This window comes from Ananas comosus, linkage group 4 (assembly GCF_001540865.1).
Source record: "Ananas comosus cultivar F153 linkage group 4, ASM154086v1, whole genome shotgun sequence".
Classification (NCBI taxonomy): Eukaryota; Viridiplantae; Streptophyta; class Magnoliopsida; order Poales; family Bromeliaceae; genus Ananas; species Ananas comosus.
This window is the reverse complement of record NC_033624.1, coordinates 5,565,090-5,588,850: the sequence shown is the minus strand read 5'-3', so window position 1 is coordinate 5,588,850 and position 23,761 is coordinate 5,565,090. Positions and strand designations below refer to the sequence as shown.

The following is a 23,761-nucleotide window of genomic DNA, read 5'->3' as shown; positions in this document are numbered from 1 at the left end:
CTATATCGTCATCGGCTCATTCTCCAGCAGTTGAAGTTGAGTATCATTTTTCTTTGGAAATAACGAGGCGAGGGTATCCCATGTAGCCTTGGATGTGTCTGTTTCTTTGATATGCTCCAGCAGCTCTTCTCCGATTATCGTCTTCAGAATGAACATCGCCTTCCCTGCCTTGATACGCCACTTTCTAAACACTTCTGCATTCTCCTTCGATGGTGGAGTTGTTTCAGCACCATCGATTACCTTCCACAGGTCCTACGCTTGTAGGTAGGACTCGATGTAGGTTTGTCAATAACCATAATTATGGTTATTTAGCTTCTTAATTCCGCTAGTTGTACTAGTAAGATCTGCCACAGTGACTTGGTGATTGCCCAACAGTCAACCAAGTCCGGTCCCAGACCAACCAACTTCACAGTCCCGGACTATGCATCGGCAGAATCTCTATTTATATCGATATTTAACTGCCTAGACTAACAGAATTTCACTGACTTAATTAGCAGAATATTTTTTACACCTGGCTCTGATACCAAACTATAGAATATTGGTGTACCAAAGTAATAATAAAACCCCTTTTATTACAGACAAAATAACTTTCATATATAATTTATTCTCACTCACACACGCTCACTAAGACATACACCAAAAAAACTACAAAACTCACACACTAACTTTACTACTCAACACACCTCTTATACACCCTCACTTCTCTATACTATACCTCACCGCACATACCACACTTCATCGCAACAACAACTTGGTGTGGGGGCTTGGTGTCGGGGCCTCACACCTATTTATAGGCCCCCAATCTACCAACTTGAGCACTCTAGAGTACTCTAAAGCATTTGTTTCTAGAGCACTCTAGAGTGCTCTATTAGCAAGTAAAAAATTGGAAAAATAAAATAGAGAGAGTACTTGTTTCTAGAGCACTCTAGAGTGTTCTATTAGCAAGTAGAAAATTGAAAAAATAAAAGAGAGAGAGAGAGAGAGAGAGAGAGAGAGCACTTGTTTCTTGAGCACTCTAGAGTGTTCTATTAGCAAGTAGAAAATTGGAAAAATAAGAGAGAGAGAGAGAGAGAGAGAGAGATGAGAGAGAGATGCCACTTTCAAAAACTATAAAATTGCACATTAATCCGTCAAATTTTTTAATTTTATCTAACAAAGCTTGGTTTCTACAACCTTAATCTGCGTTTTACTATTTCTTAGCCAAACTAACAAAAACTACTTAATTAGGGGATCTTTGGTTGCGTGCAGTTGCAATATGCACTGCTGCAGTAGCTATATGCAAATCCAAATTTGCCATTTGGTTTCATGCATTTGCATCGAACTGCTACAGTTAAACTATCTTAAATTGCTTTCTAGTAACTGACCTAATAGCAAACTACTTAGGGGTTGTTTGGTTCAATACAGTTGCAACTGTTTTATAGTAGTAACTACATGCAACCTCAAAGTTGCCTTTTGGTTTCATGCATTTTGAAAGTTGGAACTGCACGACAGGCTAAAATATAGCAGTTGGAACTAGCCCAAATTTGCCGCTGTCCCAATTGTAGCAATTGGAGAGAGCAATATTAAAGAAAGACAAGCTTACCTCTCTAATAATCTTCCAAATAGAAAATTAATCTCACCATCCCATATATAAATTGATAAACTTTTGGAAATGTAATTGTTAACTACACATAACCAAATAAAGTATTTATAATTATTGTAATTCCTACTATATCCAACTAAATAAGATGTATATCTGTAATTGTAACTATTGTATTTCTAACTTCATGTATTTCAAACTTCACGTATTTTAAACTATACTGTATTTACAATTACATCCAACCAAATGGCCTCTTAGAGTAATAAATAGTTTAGAAGTCTAAAATTCTAGCTACTAGCTAGGAAACAAATACAATAGTAGCTGAGAAAGCTATTATGAAACTTTTTAAGTTAATTTACTGCACAGTTAACTTTCTCAAGTTGTTTTACAAGGCTAAACCAGTCCAAATTAAGCTACTGATTGCTCAATTCATCCAGTGATTAAACTATATACATTAGCTGATTCTCACGGCCACATTTGGCGAAGCTCTCACGAACGTTCTAGCCTTCTTTTTAGCTTGTGACATCAACGGGGGATTAATCCATGTAACAAACTTGACATTGAGCTCCTCCAAAACAAGAAAAGTCTTAAGCATGTATTGTAGGAGCTTCATCTCATCACCAGAAGCTCGGAATTTCTTGATCTCGACTTTTTTTAGGCTATGATTGAATGGCTCGCCTGCGAGGATATCGGTAGGAACTGGATGCCTTTGTCTTTCTGCATTGTGGTACAATCCGGGGCTTGAATTCTAGAAAAATAGAACAAATGAAAATAATGCATAAGAAATTTTATCACAAGTAAATCACACTATTTGCATCTGATCGAACTAATTATCACGAAGTTTCTCTTAGGCCACCGAACTTCGATTCTTTTTCACTTGATTTTAACTAAAAAAGGCATGGCATGGCTGATGAATTAGCTATCATATTTACAACAAAACCGAAGCTTGTGAGAAGCAAACTTCTCAATAAGTTTGGTGTCCAATGGTGCAATTCATCCAACTAATTCACTAAAGCAAAAGAGAGAAAGAGGTTACCTCACACAGTGTTATATGTAGATGCAGAAGTGCTGGGCAGGACCTGACCAGAAAAGCAGCTGCAGAAGTGTGGCCGCTGTTTGGCCAAATTCGCAGATTCAGTGACCTCAGATTCGATAACGGTGAGATTCTGAGGCTGTCAGCTGCCATCGACAAGTACTTGATGCATGAATTGAAAAAGCAGTTAGTTCCAGAATGTGAAGAAACGTACAAACAATTTATGCATAATTGGGGGCATTTGCATCTGTTATTACTGTTAAGAACCTTTTTCTAGCTAGCATTAAAGAACAGAAAATGTAAATGAAGTGTAGCTAATAATAAAAACTGAGACTCTGGGCATCAAACATTGCACTCCTATTAATTGTGGAATCAAAGGGAATTAGACTTTAGTTCACGTATCAGGCCTTATAATTGCTCTCATATATAAAATATACGGAGAATGAATTTTCTGGAACCTATATATCTTCTAGCTTAATACTGGTAGAGCTAGCTAATTTAGGTGGAATGTAATTTTTGAATTAGGATATAGTCTACAATCTACATTCATGTTAATATAAAAGCTTATTATTATTATTATGATTATCTTGTTGGCTTTCTAGGCTAGAGGAAAACTAATTTTCATTCTAAACTGCCAACTTTCAAATAATGCATAGAAGCCAAGCTCAACAAATAGCCAGGAATAAATGAAGAATTTACCTCGATGCACCAGTCACCCAGTACAAGTCCCCGAGCGCTACGAAAGGACGACAATAACCTGCACATATTTTGGCCATAACGCGCTGCCAATCCATTATTCATTTTGTTCAAATAGAGATCGACAAGCTCTTCAAATTCTAGCCTTGCAAACGTTATCGACTGCAGGTAACACATATTACGCGGGCTGAGCTGCAGGTTCCGACCTTCGTAGGCGAACCTGCTAAGGTTTACCGCCGTTAAGTGCAGCAACGAACTGGGGAAATAACGGCAATTGATTATACTCAGCTCGATTAGTGTGTCGTGATAAATCTTGATATCCTGATCGTTTTCCGCGCTCAGTAAACACTCCTTCAATACAAGTGCAGTCAAATTTGGGCACCCGTCAATTAACCTTTGAAATGCACTCGAACCCTGGAATACGGCCTGCTCGAGAGTCAAATACTTCAGGTTTGGAAGCCTCGCCTTCCTCGGAATGTTAGGGCTCAAATCATACAAGCAAAGCCGCAGACTGACCAAGGTGGTGCAATAGAATAGCGCGGAGGGTGGTAGCACAGGATAGCATATGTTGATGTCTAATTCGCGTAGCGGGTGCCTCTGTACTAAACACTGCATCCATATCTGAGCCCGCTGGCTGAATCCATCGTAACTGGTGTGACAAATCTTCATTGATTGGATTCCTGCTCCGGCATGCAAATAGATGACGCGATCGACAAATTCTTCGTACCGTTGCTTCTTGTTTCGCATGCGCGGGAAAGTCAGGAACGACAAGTTCCAGTTAGGGTTGGACATCCAAATAGTTTTCCAAGAATGAGCCAAAACGCCAGTTCTCACCGCATCCCTTAATGGAAGGAAGGATATGATATAGCAAAGCAATGCATAAGGTAAATCATAAATTGTTGTTCTTCTTTCTACAGTGGAAGGCCTCGAAGATCGCGCTCTTTTGTTAACTTGCTCGGTTTCCATTTGTAGTAGGGTACCTAACAAACATATTAGTGATATCAGTTTAATTCTATTGACAAAGATTAATAACAAAATGGTATAAGAATGTATAAACACAAGCTATAAGATCATGGAGGGAAAATAGAAATGCATATATATGCTGCTACATTTGCAGTATGTGAGCATGGATCTAATAATGAATATACATACTAAGATATAGAAATGATAAAAGATTTATATACCCTAGAACGATTTCAAACTTTCTTAATCATAACCAATACTAGGACATCATATGTAGAATATCTATGTAGAAACAATCTAAATTGGTCATTTTGCATAAAATTGTTTAAAAAGATCGAGAATAAGGAGCTTTGAATTGGCCCACACTGTTAAGATTTCAACATGTAGAAAGCCTACCAAGTTAACACCATTAATCCTCACTTGATGCATAGGGAAAAATTTAAGAGAGAAAACAAAAACACCTAAGAGTTTTGAATTGGTCCATAATGTTAAGAGTTCACATTTGAATAGTCCCACAACTTATAGTTATAAGAGACTAAAAGGATTGGTATATACTATTGGGTCCAGACCTAATAGACTTCAGCTTTTAGGTTGAATGTGTTTCATTAGATATGTCACATTTATTGGCTCATGTGGGTTTAGGCAAGATCTATAACTCCCTAATAAGTGGGAATAGAGCTAATGATTTGATGATCTTGGGCTACTCGTCTAATTGGTATGGTGTGATTGAGTTGGTGACTCTTATGAATATAGTCATGAAATGCAGTAAACTGGTTTAGTGCTCTCAAAAGAATTGGGGCCAAGAGGCGGAGGTTAGACACATGGGCTCAGATGGTTGGTGCATTTAATACAATCGAGCATGAGAGGCGCTAATCAGGTGCATGGGCTCGGATGAATTCTCGAGTACTAGGGGTTAAAGCACATGCACTTAGATGAATGGATTCGTGGTGACTCATAAAATGAACTAGAAGGGCATGTCTTGGAGAAGAGTCAAAAAGTGACTCGGTGTAATGGTTAGAGAGTAAAAGATCAAGTTCAAGGAGAGTCGATTGGTTCACAAACAAAAGGAGAAGAATATTAAGGGTGTGTTTAGATGCATGAATATCTTGTTCAGTATATCCCCTTAACTAATTCAAGAAATGTGTATATTTAATTGGTAAGGAGTGTGATTAAATATTTAGAATTAGATACTATATTCGACTTTCAAGTCATTTTTTGGATATAATAAATTATCTCGTAGGTGAAATATATTATTCTACCAAATCATGGATAGCAAGACGTTTGAAGGAACAAAAATCAAACTCCTTACTTTCAATCATATTTGAAAATTTTTATACAAAAGAATTATCCTTGGATAACTTATTCCAATGTCCAAACAGGGCCTAAGAGTTTATACATGAATAGTCCAACATTGGATAATTATATATAAGAGAGTAAAAGAGTTGATATATATTAGTGGGTTTAGACTTTATAGGTTTAAGCTGTTTGGCTAAATAAGTTTCATTAGACATATCACATTTCTAGACTTATGTGGGCTAGGGCTGGATCCAGAATTCCTTAACACTCATATCAAAAAATAGGAAATAAAATAATCAATTTGGGCCAAATCTCATTTCTTTTGAGAGTCTGCAAAGAATTTTGATGGATTGAAACAGAAGTCCTCTAGTCAAGAGGTCTAGTTTCTATATATTGAGAAATATCTCCATGGGTTACTCGTTCAAACCAATATGGCAATAGGTTGAAAAACTTCTCAACAAAAAAAATCAGATCATCTAAGCTGTAGTTTCTACTTTTGGATCACAAAATCCTCTTTTTTTAACTATAGTATTTCATATTTGCCAAATGCTCTACTTAAAGTAACTCCAACCAAATATTGAAGTACAAGAAAGGCCAAACAAACACATTAGAAAAGGCTAGCCGGAGAATAGCCTTGTATCAATGTCTTTGATTGCGTAGAACCAAACACACCCTTAAACATTTTCGTTTTGGTATCCAATACTTTGTACCTTGTCTTTCCTCAAACTGAAAACCTTATAGAATAAATGTCATCGAGTCACTATAAGAAAAAGGTGTGTCTATAGACGAAAAACATCATAAGGCATAACAAAGACTATAACACACAAGATCTCTTGGGATCAAGATAGGGATCCTAATTAAGATTCGATTATTTATTTTCTAGGAAAGTGATCACCAACCACTTTGCTAGTCTTCAAATGACGGATGAACATTTTTGTATGTGTATGCGTATCTGTAGAGAGAGAGAGAGAGAGAGAGAGAGAGAGAGAGAAATGAAGAAGAAGAAGAAGAAGAAGAAGAAGAAGAAGAAGAAGGAGAGGGGGAAGAAGAAGAGGTCGATAGAGGCGAGTGATTTTGTGCTTTGCGTGATGTGCATTATATAGTGATGAAGATGCCCCAAAATAGAAGGATACGTATATATGCCCCAAAATAGAAGGATACGTATATAATTTCTATTTTCCTGTGGAGATGCTGCTCACTAATTCTTACTAAATTTAATGACTAGCAGTTTAGGACAGTGCTATTTGCGTGAACTTGCTTGCAATAAAGTGGAGCACCTATACTTGTCAGAGACTTTTGGACACGTGGTAAGCCATGGTTGGCTATGAAGATAGTCTTGCATATACCTAAGGCACGAGGCACTCATGCAAGACTAACTTTCCATGTGGAACTCCTTACATATATGTGTATTGGGAAATTTTTTTTTGAGAAAGAGGTAGAAAGCTACCCGCTTCATTCATTGAAACGATGAACTAGGCTACAGGAGTGAGACAGCTAAGGCCTCTGGCAAAAAAAAAAAAAAAAAAACTAGACCAGAGGGAGAAGGGATTCCCAGTGCGTCATCTGCTGTTTTACCCTGTGAACTGTCAGCACTGGGTTCGGCTGGATCTTCCTAAAGATCAAGTCGTTCCTAGCCCTCCATGCGATCCACCAGCTAGCAACTAGTTCAGTTAGGCATTTCTCCTTGATCTGCAGACCTCTCCTAATCATCCGCTATTCCCAGATGTGTGCACGTCATCTTCCAGGTCACTGCTCTGAGTGTCGTCCGCGCTCTGTATCAGTATGAACTTGAAGAAAACACACATAGTGAACAGATGGTCAATTGTTTCCTCATCCGATCCACACAGCAGACATCTTATGTCAACTGCCCATCCTCTCTTCACAAGGTTATCCGCTGTAAGAAGTCTCTTTTTTAGAACAAGCCAGCTGAACACTTACTTTTAAAGGGACACGTAGTGACCATATCTTGTTGGTCTGTGGGTCTCTCGCACCCCCATCATTCAATATAGTATAAGTCGATTTGACTGAAAACTGGCCGTTGGAACTCCACCTCCACATTATTGTATCAGGTCGTTGCTCGACTTTGTAATCAGTTAAAGTAGCTATCAACACCGAAAAGCTGGCCCCCTGACTCTGCAAAATTCTGGTCCTACACCCCGTGATCTTCGACCAGTTCCATTCGCCTCTCACAAAGCAATCCCTAACTAAAATATTTTTTCGGTCTATCCTATTGAATATTTCTAGGAATGACCGTTGTAAGGTGGTTTCCCCGCACCAACGGTCAAACCAAAAGTTGATGGTGCTCCCGTTGCCCAGCGTATAGACGGATCCCCATTTGAAGATATCAGTTAGGCTTAGGATTCCCTTCCACCAGTAAGACCGTGGCCTGAAAGATATTTCTTCCCACAGAGGCCTTCTTCTCTGGTAATAGATAGCACGAATAATCTTGTTCCACTGCAGCTGTGGGGCTGTGTGGAACTTCCACCGCCATTTAACTAGGAGCGCTTGATTCATATTTTCTACATCCAGGATTCCTAGTCCGCCTTGTGTTTTGCTCTTACAAACAGTTTTCCACGCCACCAGACGTCCTCCGCTAGAGTGCTTACTCCTCCCATTCCAAAAAAAATCTCTGCCTAAAGATTCGATATGCTTGATCACCCATTTCGGTGCCTTGAAAACAGACAGAAAGTATAAGGGTAGATTAGTTAGGACAGCATTCACTAAGATAAGTCTACCCCCCTTTGGAGCTTAGCCTGCCAGCCATCAATTCTACGCTGAATTTTCTGGACGATCCCCCACCAAGCCTCCTTCGAGGGGGGGTCTAGGGGAGAGCGGTAGTCCTAAATAGTTGGTCGGGAATTTGCCAACTCGGCACTCGAGTAACATAGCCAGTCTTTCCACTTTCTGTTTGTCTGTCCTAGATAGAATAGTTCGGACTTCTTTCTATTGATTTTCATTCCCGAGGCCCATTCAAAAAGATACCACAGTAGCATTAGGTTTCTCATAAATCTCTTTCCAGCCTCATAAAAGAAGAAAGTGTCGTCCGCGAATTGCGTTAGGGTAGTTTTACTCGCATCGGAGGGTCCTATATATCCCAGTGATAAGATTGTTAGTATGTGCCTCATTTGTCATTCTGGCAAGACATTCCGTCATGAGTAGAAAGAGGAACGGTGATAGGGGGTCCCCCTGCCTTAACCCTCTCTTGTTTTTGATCCAATTGGTTGCATCGCCGTTAACCAGAATAGCAACTTTCGCGTGACATACACACTATTCTATCCATTCACACCATTTTTTTGTCAAAGCCCCACCATTGCAAGATTTGGAATAGGAAGGGCCAGAGAATTCTATCATAAGCTTTTTCGAAGTCCACCTTTATGCCGACCCCCTCAGTGGCCGCCTTACTACCCCATCCAATGAGTTTCAAGACTGCAGCATGTGCGTCGGTGATGTTTCTTCCCTTTAGGAATGCAGATTGGGACGGGGATATTAATCCGTGCATTACCACCTCAAGGCGCTTGGCCAAGACCTTTGATAGGATTTTCTGAATACCGTTCAGCAGGCTAATTGGTCTAAAATCATTCGCCCTTAAGGCCCCTTCCTTTTTGGGGATAAGACAGATGAAGGTGTAAATCGATAGGATCCGTCGATAGCCTACCCTCATACATTTCCTGGAAGAGATTGAGTAAGTCTTCCTTAAAGACATCCCAAAATTTTTGATAAAATCTTAAAGGGAAGCCGTTGTGCCCCAGTGCTTTATCACTTCCCAGCTGGAGGACAGCAAGTTTAATTTCATCGATCTTCAAGGGTTCAATAAGCTTTATTTGACTGGTAGTCGACACTCGGTTAGACCTAAAGAGCCCACTCCACTCCCCAAAAGAGGAAGGGGTCATCGCTTTCGGGTTGAACAATTCTTTAAATTTATGGAAGAAGTATCTTTTTTTATCCTCCTCTGAGTGGTAGGTAACCCCGTCGTCGACAACCGTACCAATCCTATTTGTTCTACGTCTACCGTTGGCTACGCAGTGGAAGAATTTCGTATTCCTATCCCCCTCCCAAAGCCAGTGTTGGTTGGCTCGGGTTCTCCACAACGCTGCTTCATCGTCTAAAACATCACGTAATTTCGCTTTGAGCTTCTCTCTTTTCATAAACATCTCTGTTGAGAGATCGCCTTGCTCCTCCGCGCCGTCGATAACCTGAATTTCTCCTAAGAGATAGTTCTTGAGTCCGTTAATGCTATAAAACTCGTTGGAGCACCACTCTTTAATCCTACGGCGACAGTGACGTAATTTCGGTGTGAAGGTGGCCACCGCCGATTTTTTCTGATCCACCTCATTTCGCCAATCCGGTAGTTTGGAGATGAAACCCTCATGGTTTAGCCAGGCTTCCTCGAAATGAAAAATTTTCTTTTTCTTCTTCATACGTCGTTCCACGTATAAGAGAATAGGACAGTGGTTCGAGGTCACCCGGGGGAGAGCTTCGACTTTAGTCAAAGGAAATTTCTGATCCCATTCTGTTGAAAAAAGAAAACGGTCGAGTCTCGCAAGAGTAGGATTTTTCTGCATGTTAGACCACGTGAAGGATTGGTTGATCATGGGTGGATTGATCAGTTCCAGGTTCATAATTAGGTCATTAAACAGGGTTGATGCTTTGGAGCTCCATGACTTCCTTCTACACTCCTCCATCCCCCTGGTACTGTTGAAATCTCCGCATAAAATCCATTTTCCTTTGCAGCACTCTTTTAGTTGCGCCACTTTGTATTGGGAAATTTTACTTATGCATTTTGTTACGAGGATAAAATTTAGTTCATCGGATACGAAAATATCAAAAGAGATCAAGAAAAAAGAGAAAAAGAATGTACATAAATATTTACGTAGTTCGGTCACTGGCCTATATTTACAGGCGAAGACGTAGTAGAGATCTTTATTATAATCAAGTGGTGTATAAAATATATTTCTTTCACAAAACCCCAGTCCAAAAAATACACCCATATATAATATTCTTCATTTGCCGCACCAAATTAATGGAATAAAGTGTATATTTTATAATAGTGGTTAAATCCTAATACAATTAAGAATACAAACTCACTAATATTAGGCATAATCTTAATAAGATTAGGTATAATCTAAACTCAATTTAATGGAATAACTGAAACGGATTAGAGGTTAGAAAAATCTTACAGTTCTAAAATTTGAGACATATCTAACACATTTCAAAAGATATCTAAATCTTATACTTTTACCTAAAAAATTATAAAAATTAAATAAATTATATTAAAAAAAATTAATATGAAATATAGAAAATGATGATTTCTTAAATAAGGAGAATAAGATGGACACCCCACACTTGGGGTGTAGCCAGAGCAGTGCTAATGCAAATTCTATAAGATGAGCCTTTTAAAACATGCTTCCATGTGACACCCCACACTTGGGGTGTAGCCAGAGCATTGCTAATGCAAATTCTATAAACTAGCCTTTTAAAACATGCTTCCATATGACGCCCCACTTCTCAGGAGGGTCATTTATCTTAAAACTGTTCTAACCCTAAATAAGCTTAATCCTCTTAAATTTTTGGGCCTAAGCACTATCGAAAATATTATAGCCAGTGTAAGATATTATCCTTATTATATTCAATATATATAGGACTATTCCAATTCCTAGACGCATCACATCCATCCCTCATTTAAGCCCTGGCGTTCTTGTCTGACTCAAGTACACTCATAAGTACCAAGCTTGTAAAACTCATCTCATTAGCCTTGTATTTAGACCTTAATTTAGTCTATCATTTTCTAACCCTAATTTAGCCAGTCATTCAGATTTTTGGCTTAGCCAAGATTAATCTTATGCTTTTAATAATTAGCTTTGTCTCGATTTCCTAGATGGTCACAAATTTTTGAACTATCCTAGCTTTTGGCTAGCTTGCTTAACCCTCTTAATCTCTTGGGTTCAGCTACCGTTAAAAATGGTATAGTCGGATTGAAAAATTTAGCCCTATTATATTTTATATATAAACTATTTCAAATTTTAGGAGTGTCACATTGCATGTATAGATTGGGATGCGAGGCAAGGCATCAAACGCTTTGTAGAAGTCATGTAAGAATAATTTGTGATCTCGGATTAAAGATGCTTGGATATGAATGGAAGATTAGAGGAGGGAAATAAAGAACGTACGTAGTATTGGCCAGAAAATTCTTTGTTTCAACTTTATTAACAATGAATTAAAATATATTACATAAGTCCTATTTAGAAGATGTTATATTTGGTTTAGATTTGTAGTTATTTAAATTGAGGATAAATCCTAATCTAATTGGAATTAGATATTACTTAGATTTAATTTGGCATATATGGATTATAATTAGGAGTGTAATTCTAATCTAATTAGAATTAGACTCTAGTTAGGAGACATGTATTATATATACATGCTACGGCCAAGTTAATGATGCCGCGACCAAATTAAGATGCCACGTTCTAATTAAGCCAAGCAATGCATGTTGGTTCCGGACGATCAAGAAGCTGCCGCGACGAAATTAAGAAGCCAAGCATTAATTATGTCTAGCTTGTTGTGAGGTCCGTACGGCTAAGAGGAGAGAGGCCGCAACTCTAATTAACCGTTGCAGATAGAGAGAGCTGTGTGCGCTAATTAGCCGTATGCACTAATTAAGGCCAAATTTATTTGGTCCGTACGGATAAGTGAGAGAGAAGCCAAAATTGGAGTTTCTTGTTGCGGCGTTTCGGATCTAATTACGTTTTTTTGGCCTTTTGAGAGATCTTATTTGTACTCCGTTTTTTCGACATTAATAAAGTATTTGCTCCGTCGACGTAGGCCGTTGGCCGAACCATGTAAATATTGTATGCTTTATTTTACTTCTTTCTTTCTCGGATCTCTTTTGGTATTTTTGCATCCGACGAACTAGATCTTCTCGGTTTTAGTTCTACCAGAAGACTAGAATACTATTCTTATGGATGGCACAGGATCCGAAATTTTATCTATGTAAGAGTGATACTCTTCAGAATCTATACTTTTCTTTTATAAAAAGTTAGTTCAACTATGTCGTATCTATAAGGGAGTATTTCATTTGCACTATCTATTTAATTTTTAAATACAAATTTAAATTTNATTTTAAATTATTATTATTAATTATTTAAATTTTAAATTTAATATTTTATATTTGTAACTTGAGATTTGATTTAAAATTTAAAATTTAAAAGTTATAACTTTAAATTTTTAAATTTGAGATTAAAAAATGTAGATTTTAATTTTAAATTTTGAATTTTAAATTTTAAATTGTTATTTTTAATTATTTAAATTTTAAATTTGACATTTTTTATTTGTAATTTTATATTTGTTATATTTGATTTAAAATTTAAAATTAAAATTTATAACTTTAAATTTTTAATTTTGAGATTTAAAAATATAGATTTTAATTTTGAATTTTTTAGTTGTAAAAGTTATCTATTTAAATTTGAAATTTTAAATATAAAATAAAAAAATTTAAATTCAAATATAATAATTGGTGCAATATCATTATTTTCTATTTATAATAACCTACTATTCTTCTTATTCCATTTTATCTATCTAAACGCTAATTTTCTTAATCCTAGGAGTAACTCAATTATCATCCTATCACAAAATTGGTTTATTCCAGGCTTAGCCCTGAACTTAACTCTATTCCTGAAATAACTAGTTCTTACTTAACACCGAACCAAACGAAAGAATTATTATAATTCTACAAGTAATATAGCATTTGAGTAATTCATTAATCTGGCGGGAAATCTGTCATTTCAAAAGGAATAAAATTTCTCCAAAGAAAGATATACAGAGAGGGGATAGGTATCCAACACTTTTGAAAGTGTAACCTAAAATCATTTTCAGAACTCCTAAATAACTCTCAAATAGGCTCAATCTTTTCAATTTAAAATATAAAATTTTAAATTGAAACTAGAATTTAAATTTCATTAGGCTTTAAACTAAACCACCGGAAGTTCTTTAAATGAAACAAATTATATTCACATTCAAATTCACAATATATACATAGAATATAAATTTTGAGTATAAATTTAAATTGGAATTCGCACTACAACATAATTAGGTTATAGCGACACATGTTTGGGACACTTTTGTGTAAGTGTCCCATTTATCCCAAAACTTAAATAAAATCTACTAATGTCTAAATATAAGCTCAATCCAACAAAAAATAAAAGGTTATTCTACTCAACCTATTCCACCCAGCCCATTCGGCCCTATTATAAACAAAAAAGAAAAAAAAAAAATCAATTACTATCTCCCCTTCTCTGCTCATTCAATACACTGAAATCCGAGACAAAGAACCCTTCCCTCTCCTCATCCTTCGCTACCGCGGCCAACAAGGTAGAGTTCCGACGGTTACTAAATGCTTAAATAAGTGTTAGTAAATTAGCAGCACTCTTTTTAGGTTATACCGACACTTTTTAACTGTCACTATATACCTAGCGACCCCACATGTAGCAACACTTTTTAAAAATTGGTAATTTAGCCAGCAGCACTTTTTTTGATATGTACCGACATTTAAAAGTGCCGCTATAGACCGTTTTTATTGTAGTGTCGAGAGTTAAACATGCTATTTGAAGTCAATATTTATGTTCAAACTTTGAAATTGAATTTGAATTAATTACATCACTTGAAGTCCCTCGAACTTAAAACTTTAATTCAAATTTGAATTCAAGAGTTAAACATATAGTTTGAATTCGACATGTGAGCTCAAAGCATAATTTTGAGTTTATTTTTTAATTTAAGTTACTTCATTTTAATTAAGTCATTGAAAGTCATTTGAATTTGAAAATTAAACTGAAAAGTAGAATTTAAGACTTATATATACAATTTGAATTAAATATTTGAGCTGAAAATCCTAAAGAAAAGTTAAATTCTCTAGTTTCAATTTATTTTTAGGTTTAATTTAATTGCAGAAAATAATTTGTATTAAAAAATTCAACTCTAAATTTATATTTGGTAGTAAATTTTAACTTTGAATACTCAATTAAATTAATTATTTTGGATTTACAATTTAAAATGAAAACTGGAGCTCAAATGGAAATTAAGCCAACAACACGTATAACGAATTTCAGTTGTGGCTTTTTTATATATTAATATCCAAAATTTTACACTTCTCAAGTTCGATTGATATATTTAATTTTGTTTTCTTTAATTTTTAAGTATAGGGGAAATTTTGAAAATTTTTTGTATTATTTTTTGATATCACAATAAGGGCAGTCTGGTTCAAAATTTGTAATATTCCAAGAATTGTTGTATATTTTATATTTAGAATGACAAGTTTTGTTATTAACTTATCAAATCACTTGGGTTGAAAGGTTGTTAAGAACTTGTATACACTTGCTAATAGAATGCTTAATGATTTTCATTACGCATGAAAATAAGCATTCCTCATAAACCATGATAATCTAGTATTTTTATCATCTAGGAATCTACAATGATTCTACTTCACTACCACCCTCTAAAACTATCCAATTTGAGTTGAATGGTAGTAAGTGTTGGGATCAAACTGATTTCCTAAGCCGTTGACTGAGTCAAACTATTGACCGAATAAAAAGTGCTTTTGATTTGTGATTCGGCTCTTTGAATGACTCTCCATGACTTAGTCAAGCGATAGGTTGAGAAGGGATCTGTCAACCGGATTCTTTCTCAATATGTAAAATAAACCGAACGCAAAAAACATAAGAACAAATTCGGCTGAAACTAAAGCAGAAGTAATTGAAGTGAAAAAAATTAATTGAAGTGAGAAAAATTATAGAGACTGTAGTGCAGTAAGGCTCAAATTGTAGAGGAACTAGGGATCAAACTAAAAACTATAAGCTTCTCCTAGACAAAAAGTAAATGCTGGGAATAGAAAAAAAAAAAAAGTGTAAAAGCGGTGGTTTTGTGTGCGGAAAGCCCATTATTGCAGGTAATCTTTCGCTATTTAGAGAACTTTTGTCAATCTTCAGTTAGCCTTCAGTTATTAAACGGTTCGTGTCGTGGAAAGTGCTCTAACTATTTTCTTATTGGTTACAAAATCACTCCCCCTTTTCAGCCGTTTCGACCCAAAACTCATTCGCCTTTGGGCGTTTCTTTCCTGGCTTCTAATGCATCATGTGTCACTTTTTATTTGTCCATGTGAGCCATACATGTGAGTCGAGCCGGCTACCAGCTGGTACTATTTCTCTTACGCTATTTTCCTATAACCCCTTAGGTTAGAAAGCCTCAACCTAAGCCTTAGCTTCTCTATTTCTCACTTCTTTTCCCTTACCCGCTCTTACTCTCCACTCTCTTGTTCTTTCTCTTTATAGCTTCGAAGGAAATGAAGGTTGAATTTTCACTTCTTGGTACGTGTAGTTAGGAGTAGTAGCTGCAGGAGAAAAAAACTACGACCTTGGTGCAGACAAGCTTTTCTTGGAGGAGAGGAAAAGCTTGTGATTTAAGGTGAGTAGCCCTTGACCTCTTAACCCTTGCTATTGGTCATTGTCGATTTCATGATTTCGTAGGTTTTGGAATTGATTTGGGGTTTCATTATGTTGTAAACATGATCTTGGTATTGTGCTAGAAAAGTTATGGTTTTCTTGAGAATGGTTGGAGAATCCTTTAAATTTGTGAGAATTTTGGTTATTGTGGGAAACCTCAAGTCCTATATATGGTAAAATGTGTATTTTGTGAGATCAAGCTAGTGTTCATTCCTTGAAGCCTTGAGGCCCGCGGTTGGATATGACAAATAGTATATAAAGTATTCGGAACCCTAAAAGAGTCTGTTATGTTCTTGTGTCTCTGTATATACCAAGTGAGTGTTAAGGAGCTAGCCGACTACGTGCGATAGATGTCGAAGTTGCAGTTCAAGGTCGGTACCCAATTCGGAATGGTCTTACTCCACTAATTGTGTTACACCCAAATAGTTTTACTTTAGATGAGAATGAGGTTGTGATTGGAGAGATTCCTATTGTGAGGTAGATTCCAAACATTCTCCCAGCCGATTTGCCAGAGCTGCCGCCGGATCAAGAGATCAAATTTGCGATTGACTTGGCTCCAAGTGGACAACATATCTTTAAAGCTCTATATCGAATGGCTACTAGAGAGTTGGGGGAGTTGAAAGACCAGCTACAAAAGCTGCTTGATAAATCTTTAATTCAACTGAGTGTTTCACTATGGGGTGTGTCGGTCTTATTCGTGAAGAAGGATACAAGTTTGCAACTATGTACTGGCTACCACAGAGTTGCGGGAGTTGAAAGACCAACTACAAAAGTTGCTTGATAAATCTTTTATTTGAATGCGTGTTTCACTATGGGATGCACCGATCTTATTCGTGAAAAAGGATTGAAGTCTGCAACTATGTATTGACTATAGAGAATTGAATCAGGTCATAGTTGTCAGAGAAAATAACTAGCCAAAAGTCCGAGAAGAGTCTTGGCTGAGATAGAGTTATATAGTGGATAGAACGCGGCTACTCGACTGATGACAGCCATGGGTAGAGCGGGGCTCTCATAAGGCCCTTGGTGCTATCGATAATATCCCAGTTGGACTCTTCTTTGATGTTTGATAATTCTAAACAAGTCATTATAATAATAACCAAAATTGAATTACTTGCTATAGTTTCCATGGAAAAAAGAAGAATTTTTTTCCCGTGCATGTTGATTTTCAAAATCACGTTATGAAGGCATCTATTTATGAAAATTAGTTATGGCATGAAAGTTGGGCATTTAAGTTTTGAAGATTGGAACTTCTATACTTATGATTGAGCAAGTTTGTCATCAAATATGATATCAAGAACACTATGCTCTTCTTTATAATCTTCAACGCCATTGTGTTCACCATGATTTGGGAACTTACAAAAACATTGAAGAATAAAAAGCATGTATGAATTGATGGAGCTTGGTAGTTTTCAAATCATTTTGAAATTGTTAAAGAATCGATAGATTAGAAAATTAAGAAAGCACATATATTGGTGTTAATATATGTATGTTCAATCCATTGGCTAGATATGCCCAAAAGGTTACCAAATAAGGATGCTTATGATGATCAAGACTATTGAGAGTAACCATTGCGATATGTTGTTTCATGACATATTGAATATTGAGAATGTCGTGGTAAAATAAATGGTCGCGGGAAGGCTAGTATCATACCATCGCTTTATTCATTTTTTCTTAGATATGAACTTAGCTAAAAATGTGAAGCAACTAGACTTCAAATTTAGGACCTCAATATGATTAATAAACTTAATTACGTACATAAGTGAGGCAGTTGGGGCCTCAAAAAAAGTCAAAAGTGGATTAGTGAAAAAACAGATAACAAAACATATAGTGATTATTAGTGAGATTCGATCCTAAATTCTATAAGTCGTCAAATGTTAGATAGGATTTTGCACAGGTTTCGTAGTATGATATCAGAAGATAATATTATTCCTTTCTCACCAGATTGTCCACTATGTGGCCGATAATAAACTGAGCCCACTTTTCCTCTTTGAGCTGTATATTAGCTAGATGGTACTCTTCAACAATTTTGCACGACTGCTGATGTTTTCACTATGCCATGATGTGCAATGCAATATACCAAGAATCTGAGGTGATCTTGAAAATAAGTGATCATATGTTTTTAGGTCATTTTTGACAAGACAGGATAGTTTGCGTAACCAGTTTCCTTTTTACAAGTTTTCAGTAGATCTTCCTTTTTACAAGTTGTCGGTAGCTAAGATCTTCTTCTTTACACTAGCCACACGAACACTTTCATCTTTGTGGCAATATGTAGTTTCCAAATTTGATGGCTATCTATGTCTCGTGCCCCTCATCTGTGAGAAATTTGTAAAGTGAATTAACTATGAAGTTTGATTAGGCGTCCATCTCCATCTTACTATATCCATCATGTTGGTCGGTCATGGCCTCAATGGTAAGTCCTTGAGCTTTTGTAAGTTAGCTATCTCATCTTGGGTCCTCTCCTCGAATTTGAAATGTATAATGTTCCATCTCCATTTTGTCCATTCATAGCATTCCTATACCCATAAATCATTATCCAAAACTTTCTTGAATGTGTCTCGGAATTGGTTACATAGGGATCATTGCCTTGACAAATATTCAACCATGAATTGGTGTGTTGTCTGTCTCCCAAATTATAGCTATCCCACACTTGAAGATGGCTCTATGATTTCAAACATTCCCCCATCACTGCAAGTATGGTCTAAAAGATGTCCCTTCCCGCATTGACCTCCTTCTATTATAGAATAGTTCTCTGACCAACTTGTCCAAGATAGGTAAGATTCGGTGATGAAACGCTACCACAATTTAGATAGTGGCATTGTGTTCATCGCTTCTATGTCTATGACTTTGAGTCCCCTTCTAGCTTTCCTTTTGTAGACACACTTTCATTGCATGAGGCAAAAGCCACCTACATTTCTCCTTTTAATTGTTATTATTACAATAGATATATAAATGGTTCCAGAAAAGGCTAATTTTATCTAGAATTAATGATAAAAAGAGGGTAAGTAAAATGATATTAAAAAAGAACTTGTTTCTTTGAAGAAAAGCCATCAACAATGGATACGGTGTTAAAAAAAGGATGTATATCCTTTTTATTCAAAAAGGAGTGAAGTGAACAACAAAGTCCTTACAACATAGTTGTTCGCCAAAGATCCCATAACACATTATTGGACTCTACACACAAATCTTAGGGGAAAAAAAAGGGGCAAAATTTTTTTTAAAAAAAACTATAGTTGATTAACAAGGTCGTAGGTGCATGGTAAGTTATTGGTTTGGGTCAAGACATAACATCATCCGAAAGGAATGTTTTCTATATATGGAATACGGTTAAGATGATTCTTAGTTCCACGAATGTGAATCAAGGAGAATTAGCTGTGCTATGGCAATCAAATTTACTAGGCAATACTACTAAGTTTAGTATGAGTTTCGGAGTATTTTGATAAATAAGGCTGAAATTATATGTGATTACACTTTCCTAAATTAGATCCTGTAATTAGGGACTTGATTTATGTAATGGCTTGATTCTAGGAATGCCTTAGAATCAAACTCTATATATATCCTTGTACCTCAAGTTTTAAAAAGATAATAAAAAAAAATGGTACAATTATTACATACACTGTAACATGGTATCAGAGACAGGTTGAAGCTGTGCAAATCTCGAAAAAAAAAAAAAAAAACCTACAACGTCGCCTTTGTCGTCGCCGCCGTCCTCTTCGCCGAGAACAAGACCAACCTCAAATCTAGATCTGAAACCAAACTCAGATCTGCCCAGCCTTTTTGAAGTCATCGTCAACCTCAACCTTCTGCCCCTGTTGCTTTCACTAATCCAACACCGCACCATCACCGTAGCAGGATTTTCCTCTCAGGTGGATTCCAAACCTTTAGAATTGTTGCTTTAAAAAAAAAAAAAAAAATGAGTGAAGAAAATCCTGAATCGGCTAAGATTAAATCCATTCCAGTTGTGATTCAGTCCGAAGGCATTTTTAATGCTGGAATCATTCTGACTGAATCAAATTACGATATATGGTCTCAATTGATGGAAATGCAAATTGCCGAAAGAGACAAAATCTCATACATTCGTGGCAAGACTAAGCCACCTGCAGAATCTGATGAAGGCTATGAAAAATGGTATGCTGAGAATCAAAAGGTTAAACGGTGGCTATTAATGTCTATGTCTCCCGATATTATGAGGCGTTATTTACGCTTACCTACAGCCCACAGCATTTGGACTGCCTTATCCACAGCATTCTATGATGGAAGTGATGAGTTGCAGGTCTTTACTCTGAATCAAAAGGCTTTTTCTGCAAGACAAAATGGGCGAATCCTCTCTGTGTATTATGGAGAATTAACAGAACTCTTCCAAGAGTTGGACCATCGCGATAAGGTGGTTATGAAAGATTCTGATGATGTCAAAACTTACCGCCAATCTATTGAACGATTAAGAGTTCATATTTTTCTTGCTGGATTAGATGAGGCCTTTGATTCAATCCGACGTGAGATTTTGCGAAAAGACCTAGTACCGAACTTGGAAGAATGTTACTCATTAGTTCGACGGGAAGAAGTACGGAGTATCACCTTGAAAGGTGATTCTAGAGCATCTGAACCTAGTGCCATGGTGGCTCGGAATCGATCTAGTCAGGGTCAACAACCTCGAGCACAACCTAACACTGGTAGATGGACCAAGGATGTCGACAAGTCTTCATACAAGTGCGCTCATTGTCATAAGACTGGCCATACCAAAAGTGGTTGTTTTGAACTGGTGGGCTATCCAGAATGGTGGGATCCTAGTCGTGCGAAGAAAAATCACCAAAAGCCTTCCACGACAGCAGTTGCCCAAACAAAAATGGAAAATGAAATCACAGACAACGCCTCGGCATTGGTAATTGCTGCAGACAATGGTGGTAAGGTTTTAAATATTTTAACACCTGTTTTGAATAATGCATGGATAATTGATTCTGGTGCAACAGATCACATGACATATGATTCTAGGCAAGTCTCACCACTCAATCACTCTAACCAAAAATTTGTCTCTACTGCAAATGGATCTTCGATCCAAGTCATTGGGGAAGGATCTTTAACTCTCACCAAAACATTAAATTTAGATTCTGTCCTAGTTGTTCCATCTTTAGATTATAATCTTTTGTCTGTTTCTCAAATAACCACTGCCTTATCTTGTATTGTAATTTTTTGGCCTGATTTTTGTGTGTTTAAGGACATCAAAACCAGGACGACGATTGGTTGTGGTATTAGACGGGGAAAGCTATATTACTTGGACTTGGAATCAAAGAGTACTAAAAGCCTACAACAAGCTCTAGCAGTGGGAGGTTCTGAAGACAGAAAAAGAAAAGAAATATGGCTTAGACATCGACGGTTTGGACATGCTTCTTTTGGATATCTCAAAAGATTATTTCCTAGTTTATTTACAGATTTGATATTTCTAGTTTTCATTGTGATACTTGTGAACTTGCAAAAAGTCATCGTGCTTCGTTTCCATTACGATTAAATAAAAGTCCATTTCCATTTATGATTATTCATTCCGATGTTTGGGGTCCATCAAAAGTTACTACTTTGGGTGGGTCACGATGGTTTGTAACATTTATAGATGATTGTAGCAGAATGACATGGCTTTGCTTGATGAAATCTAAAAATGAAGTGAACTCGATATTCCAAAAGTTTCATAAAAGGATTGAAACTCAGTACAATAGAAAAATCCAAATTATTCACAGTGACAATGATGGAGAATATCATAGTACTGAATTTCAACATTATTTGGAAACACAAGGAATAATCCATCACACCACTTGTCCCACCACACCCCAACAGAATGGGGTGGCCGAGCGAAAAAATCGACACTTGTTAGAGATTGTTCGAGCTTTGCTAATCGAAGCCCATATGCCTTTGTCTTATTGGGGAGAAGCTTTAACGGCTGCAGCATATTTAATCAATCGGGTACCTTCAAGCACTCTCAATTTCAAAACACCGTTCCAATCCCTTAATGACATGATTGTTACTCCAACTGTCTCAAATTTAACTCCTCATGTCTTTGGATGTGTGGTGTTTGTACATTTACACAAGCACCAATGCACCAAGTTAACTCCTCAAGCATTGAGATGTGTTTTTGTTGGATATGCAACGCATCAAAAGGGGTATCGGTGCTATCATCCTCCAACATGTCGACTATTTATCACAATGGATGTTGTTTTTCATGAAGATACAATGTATTTCTCCAAACCTGAATTTCAGGGAGAGTACCAAGAAGAAATTCGAAGTTTGGATCATGATAACCAAGATGTGGAAAATTTAGAGATAACTGATATGGCACTTGATCCTTGGAGTAGCAGCTCTCAGATTGATATGATATTAGATCAAAATTGTGATGAGAACCAAGTAACTGAAGAAATGGATCATTCTCCAACCCAGCAAGAAATTGAGATTCATGAAAATATAGCTACATCCCCAGTCGACATATCACATCAATCGTTTACTGAAGATGTCCCTGAGCCACACAGAAGACAGTTACCACAACGTCATACTAGAGGTATTCCTAAATCCACATATGAACCTGAACTTTCTAGTAAAGCAAAATATCCCATGAGTCATTATGTGTCTAACCATCGTTTGTTAGAATCAAATATGTCATTTGTGAATCAATTATCTGCTGTATCTATTCCTAACAGTGTGTAGGAAGCCTTATCTGATCCTAGGTGGAAAGAAGCTATGAACGAGGAAATGAAATCTCTAGAAAAAAATGAAACATGGGAATTAGTTGATCCTCCACCAGGAAAGAAACCAGTTGGATGTCGGTGGATTTACACTGTGAAGTACAAGGCTGATGGCACAATTGAACGCTTTAAAGCAAGACTTGTAGCTAAGGGATACACTCAAACCTACCGGATTGATTACACAGAAACCTTTGCACCTGTAGCCAAAATCAACACGGTTCGTGTTCTGCTGTCTTTAGCTGCGAACTTGGATTGGCCCTTACAACAATTCGATGTAAAAAATGCTTTTTTACATGGTGAATTATCTGAAGAAGTCTACATGGATCTTCCACCAGGATGCATGATACCCAAAAGACACAGCCAGAAGATTTGCAGATTAAAGAAATCATTGTATGGATTGAAGCAGTCCCCTAGAGCATGGTTTGGAAGGTTCACAAAATCTATGATAGCCTTTGGCTATCATCAGAGCAATGCAGATCATACTCTTTTCCTCAAAAGACAGCAAGGTAAGATAACTGCGCTCATTATATATGTGGATGATATGGTAGTTACAGGTAATGATCCTAATGAAAGGAAGGCCTTACAAAATTACTTGTCCAAAGAATTTGAAATGAAAGATCTAGGCCCTCTGAACTATTTTCTTGGGATTGAAGTATCCCGATCTCGCAAAGGGATAGTTCTATCTCAAAGAAAATATGCTCTAGATCTATTACGAGAGACTGGTATGTCAGCATGTCAACCAGTTGATACACCAGTGGAAGAAGGTCTAAAGCTATATGTTGAGCCTGATCAAGTACCAGTTGACAAAGCAAGATACCAAAGACTTGTAGGGAGATTATTGTACTTATCTCATACCAGACCAGATCTGACGTATGCCTTGAGTATTGTGAGCCAATTTATGCATAATCCTGGAGAACAACATATGAATGCAGTGATTCGCATTTTGAGATACCTAAAGTCTGCTCCAGGAAAAGGAGTATTATTTACT

At 36.8% G+C, this 23,761-nt stretch overlaps 1 protein-coding gene across 1 annotated transcript; it reads right to left on the bottom strand.

The window, feature by feature from the left end:
• Window positions 1-4,274, bottom strand: LOC109708803 (FBD-associated F-box protein At1g66310-like). Its single transcript, XM_020230634.1, has 4 exons — window positions 3,312-4,274; window positions 2,616-2,774; window positions 2,049-2,327; window positions 1-252 (listed from the first exon to the last, which is right to left on the bottom strand). Exons 1-4 carry the CDS (start codon window positions 4,272-4,274, stop codon window positions 1-3), a joined length of 1,653 nt encoding a protein of 550 aa, XP_020086223.1.

What these genes read in the sequence shown, in the direction of transcription:
- LOC109708803 (XM_020230634.1), bottom strand. Translation starts at nt 4,274, where the DNA reads ATGGAAACCGAGCAAGTTAACAAAAGAGCGCGATCTTCGAGGCCTTCC. An exon ending in TACATATAACACTGTGTGAG is followed by an intron (nt 2,328 to 2,615) that starts GTAACCTCTTTC and finishes CTATTTTTCTAG; the next exon opens with AATTCAAGCCCCGGATTGTA. An exon ending in GAGCTTCGCCAAATGTGGCC is followed by an intron (nt 253 to 2,048) that starts GTGAGAATCAGC and finishes CTACAAGCGTAG; the next exon opens with GACCTGTGGAAGGTAATCGA.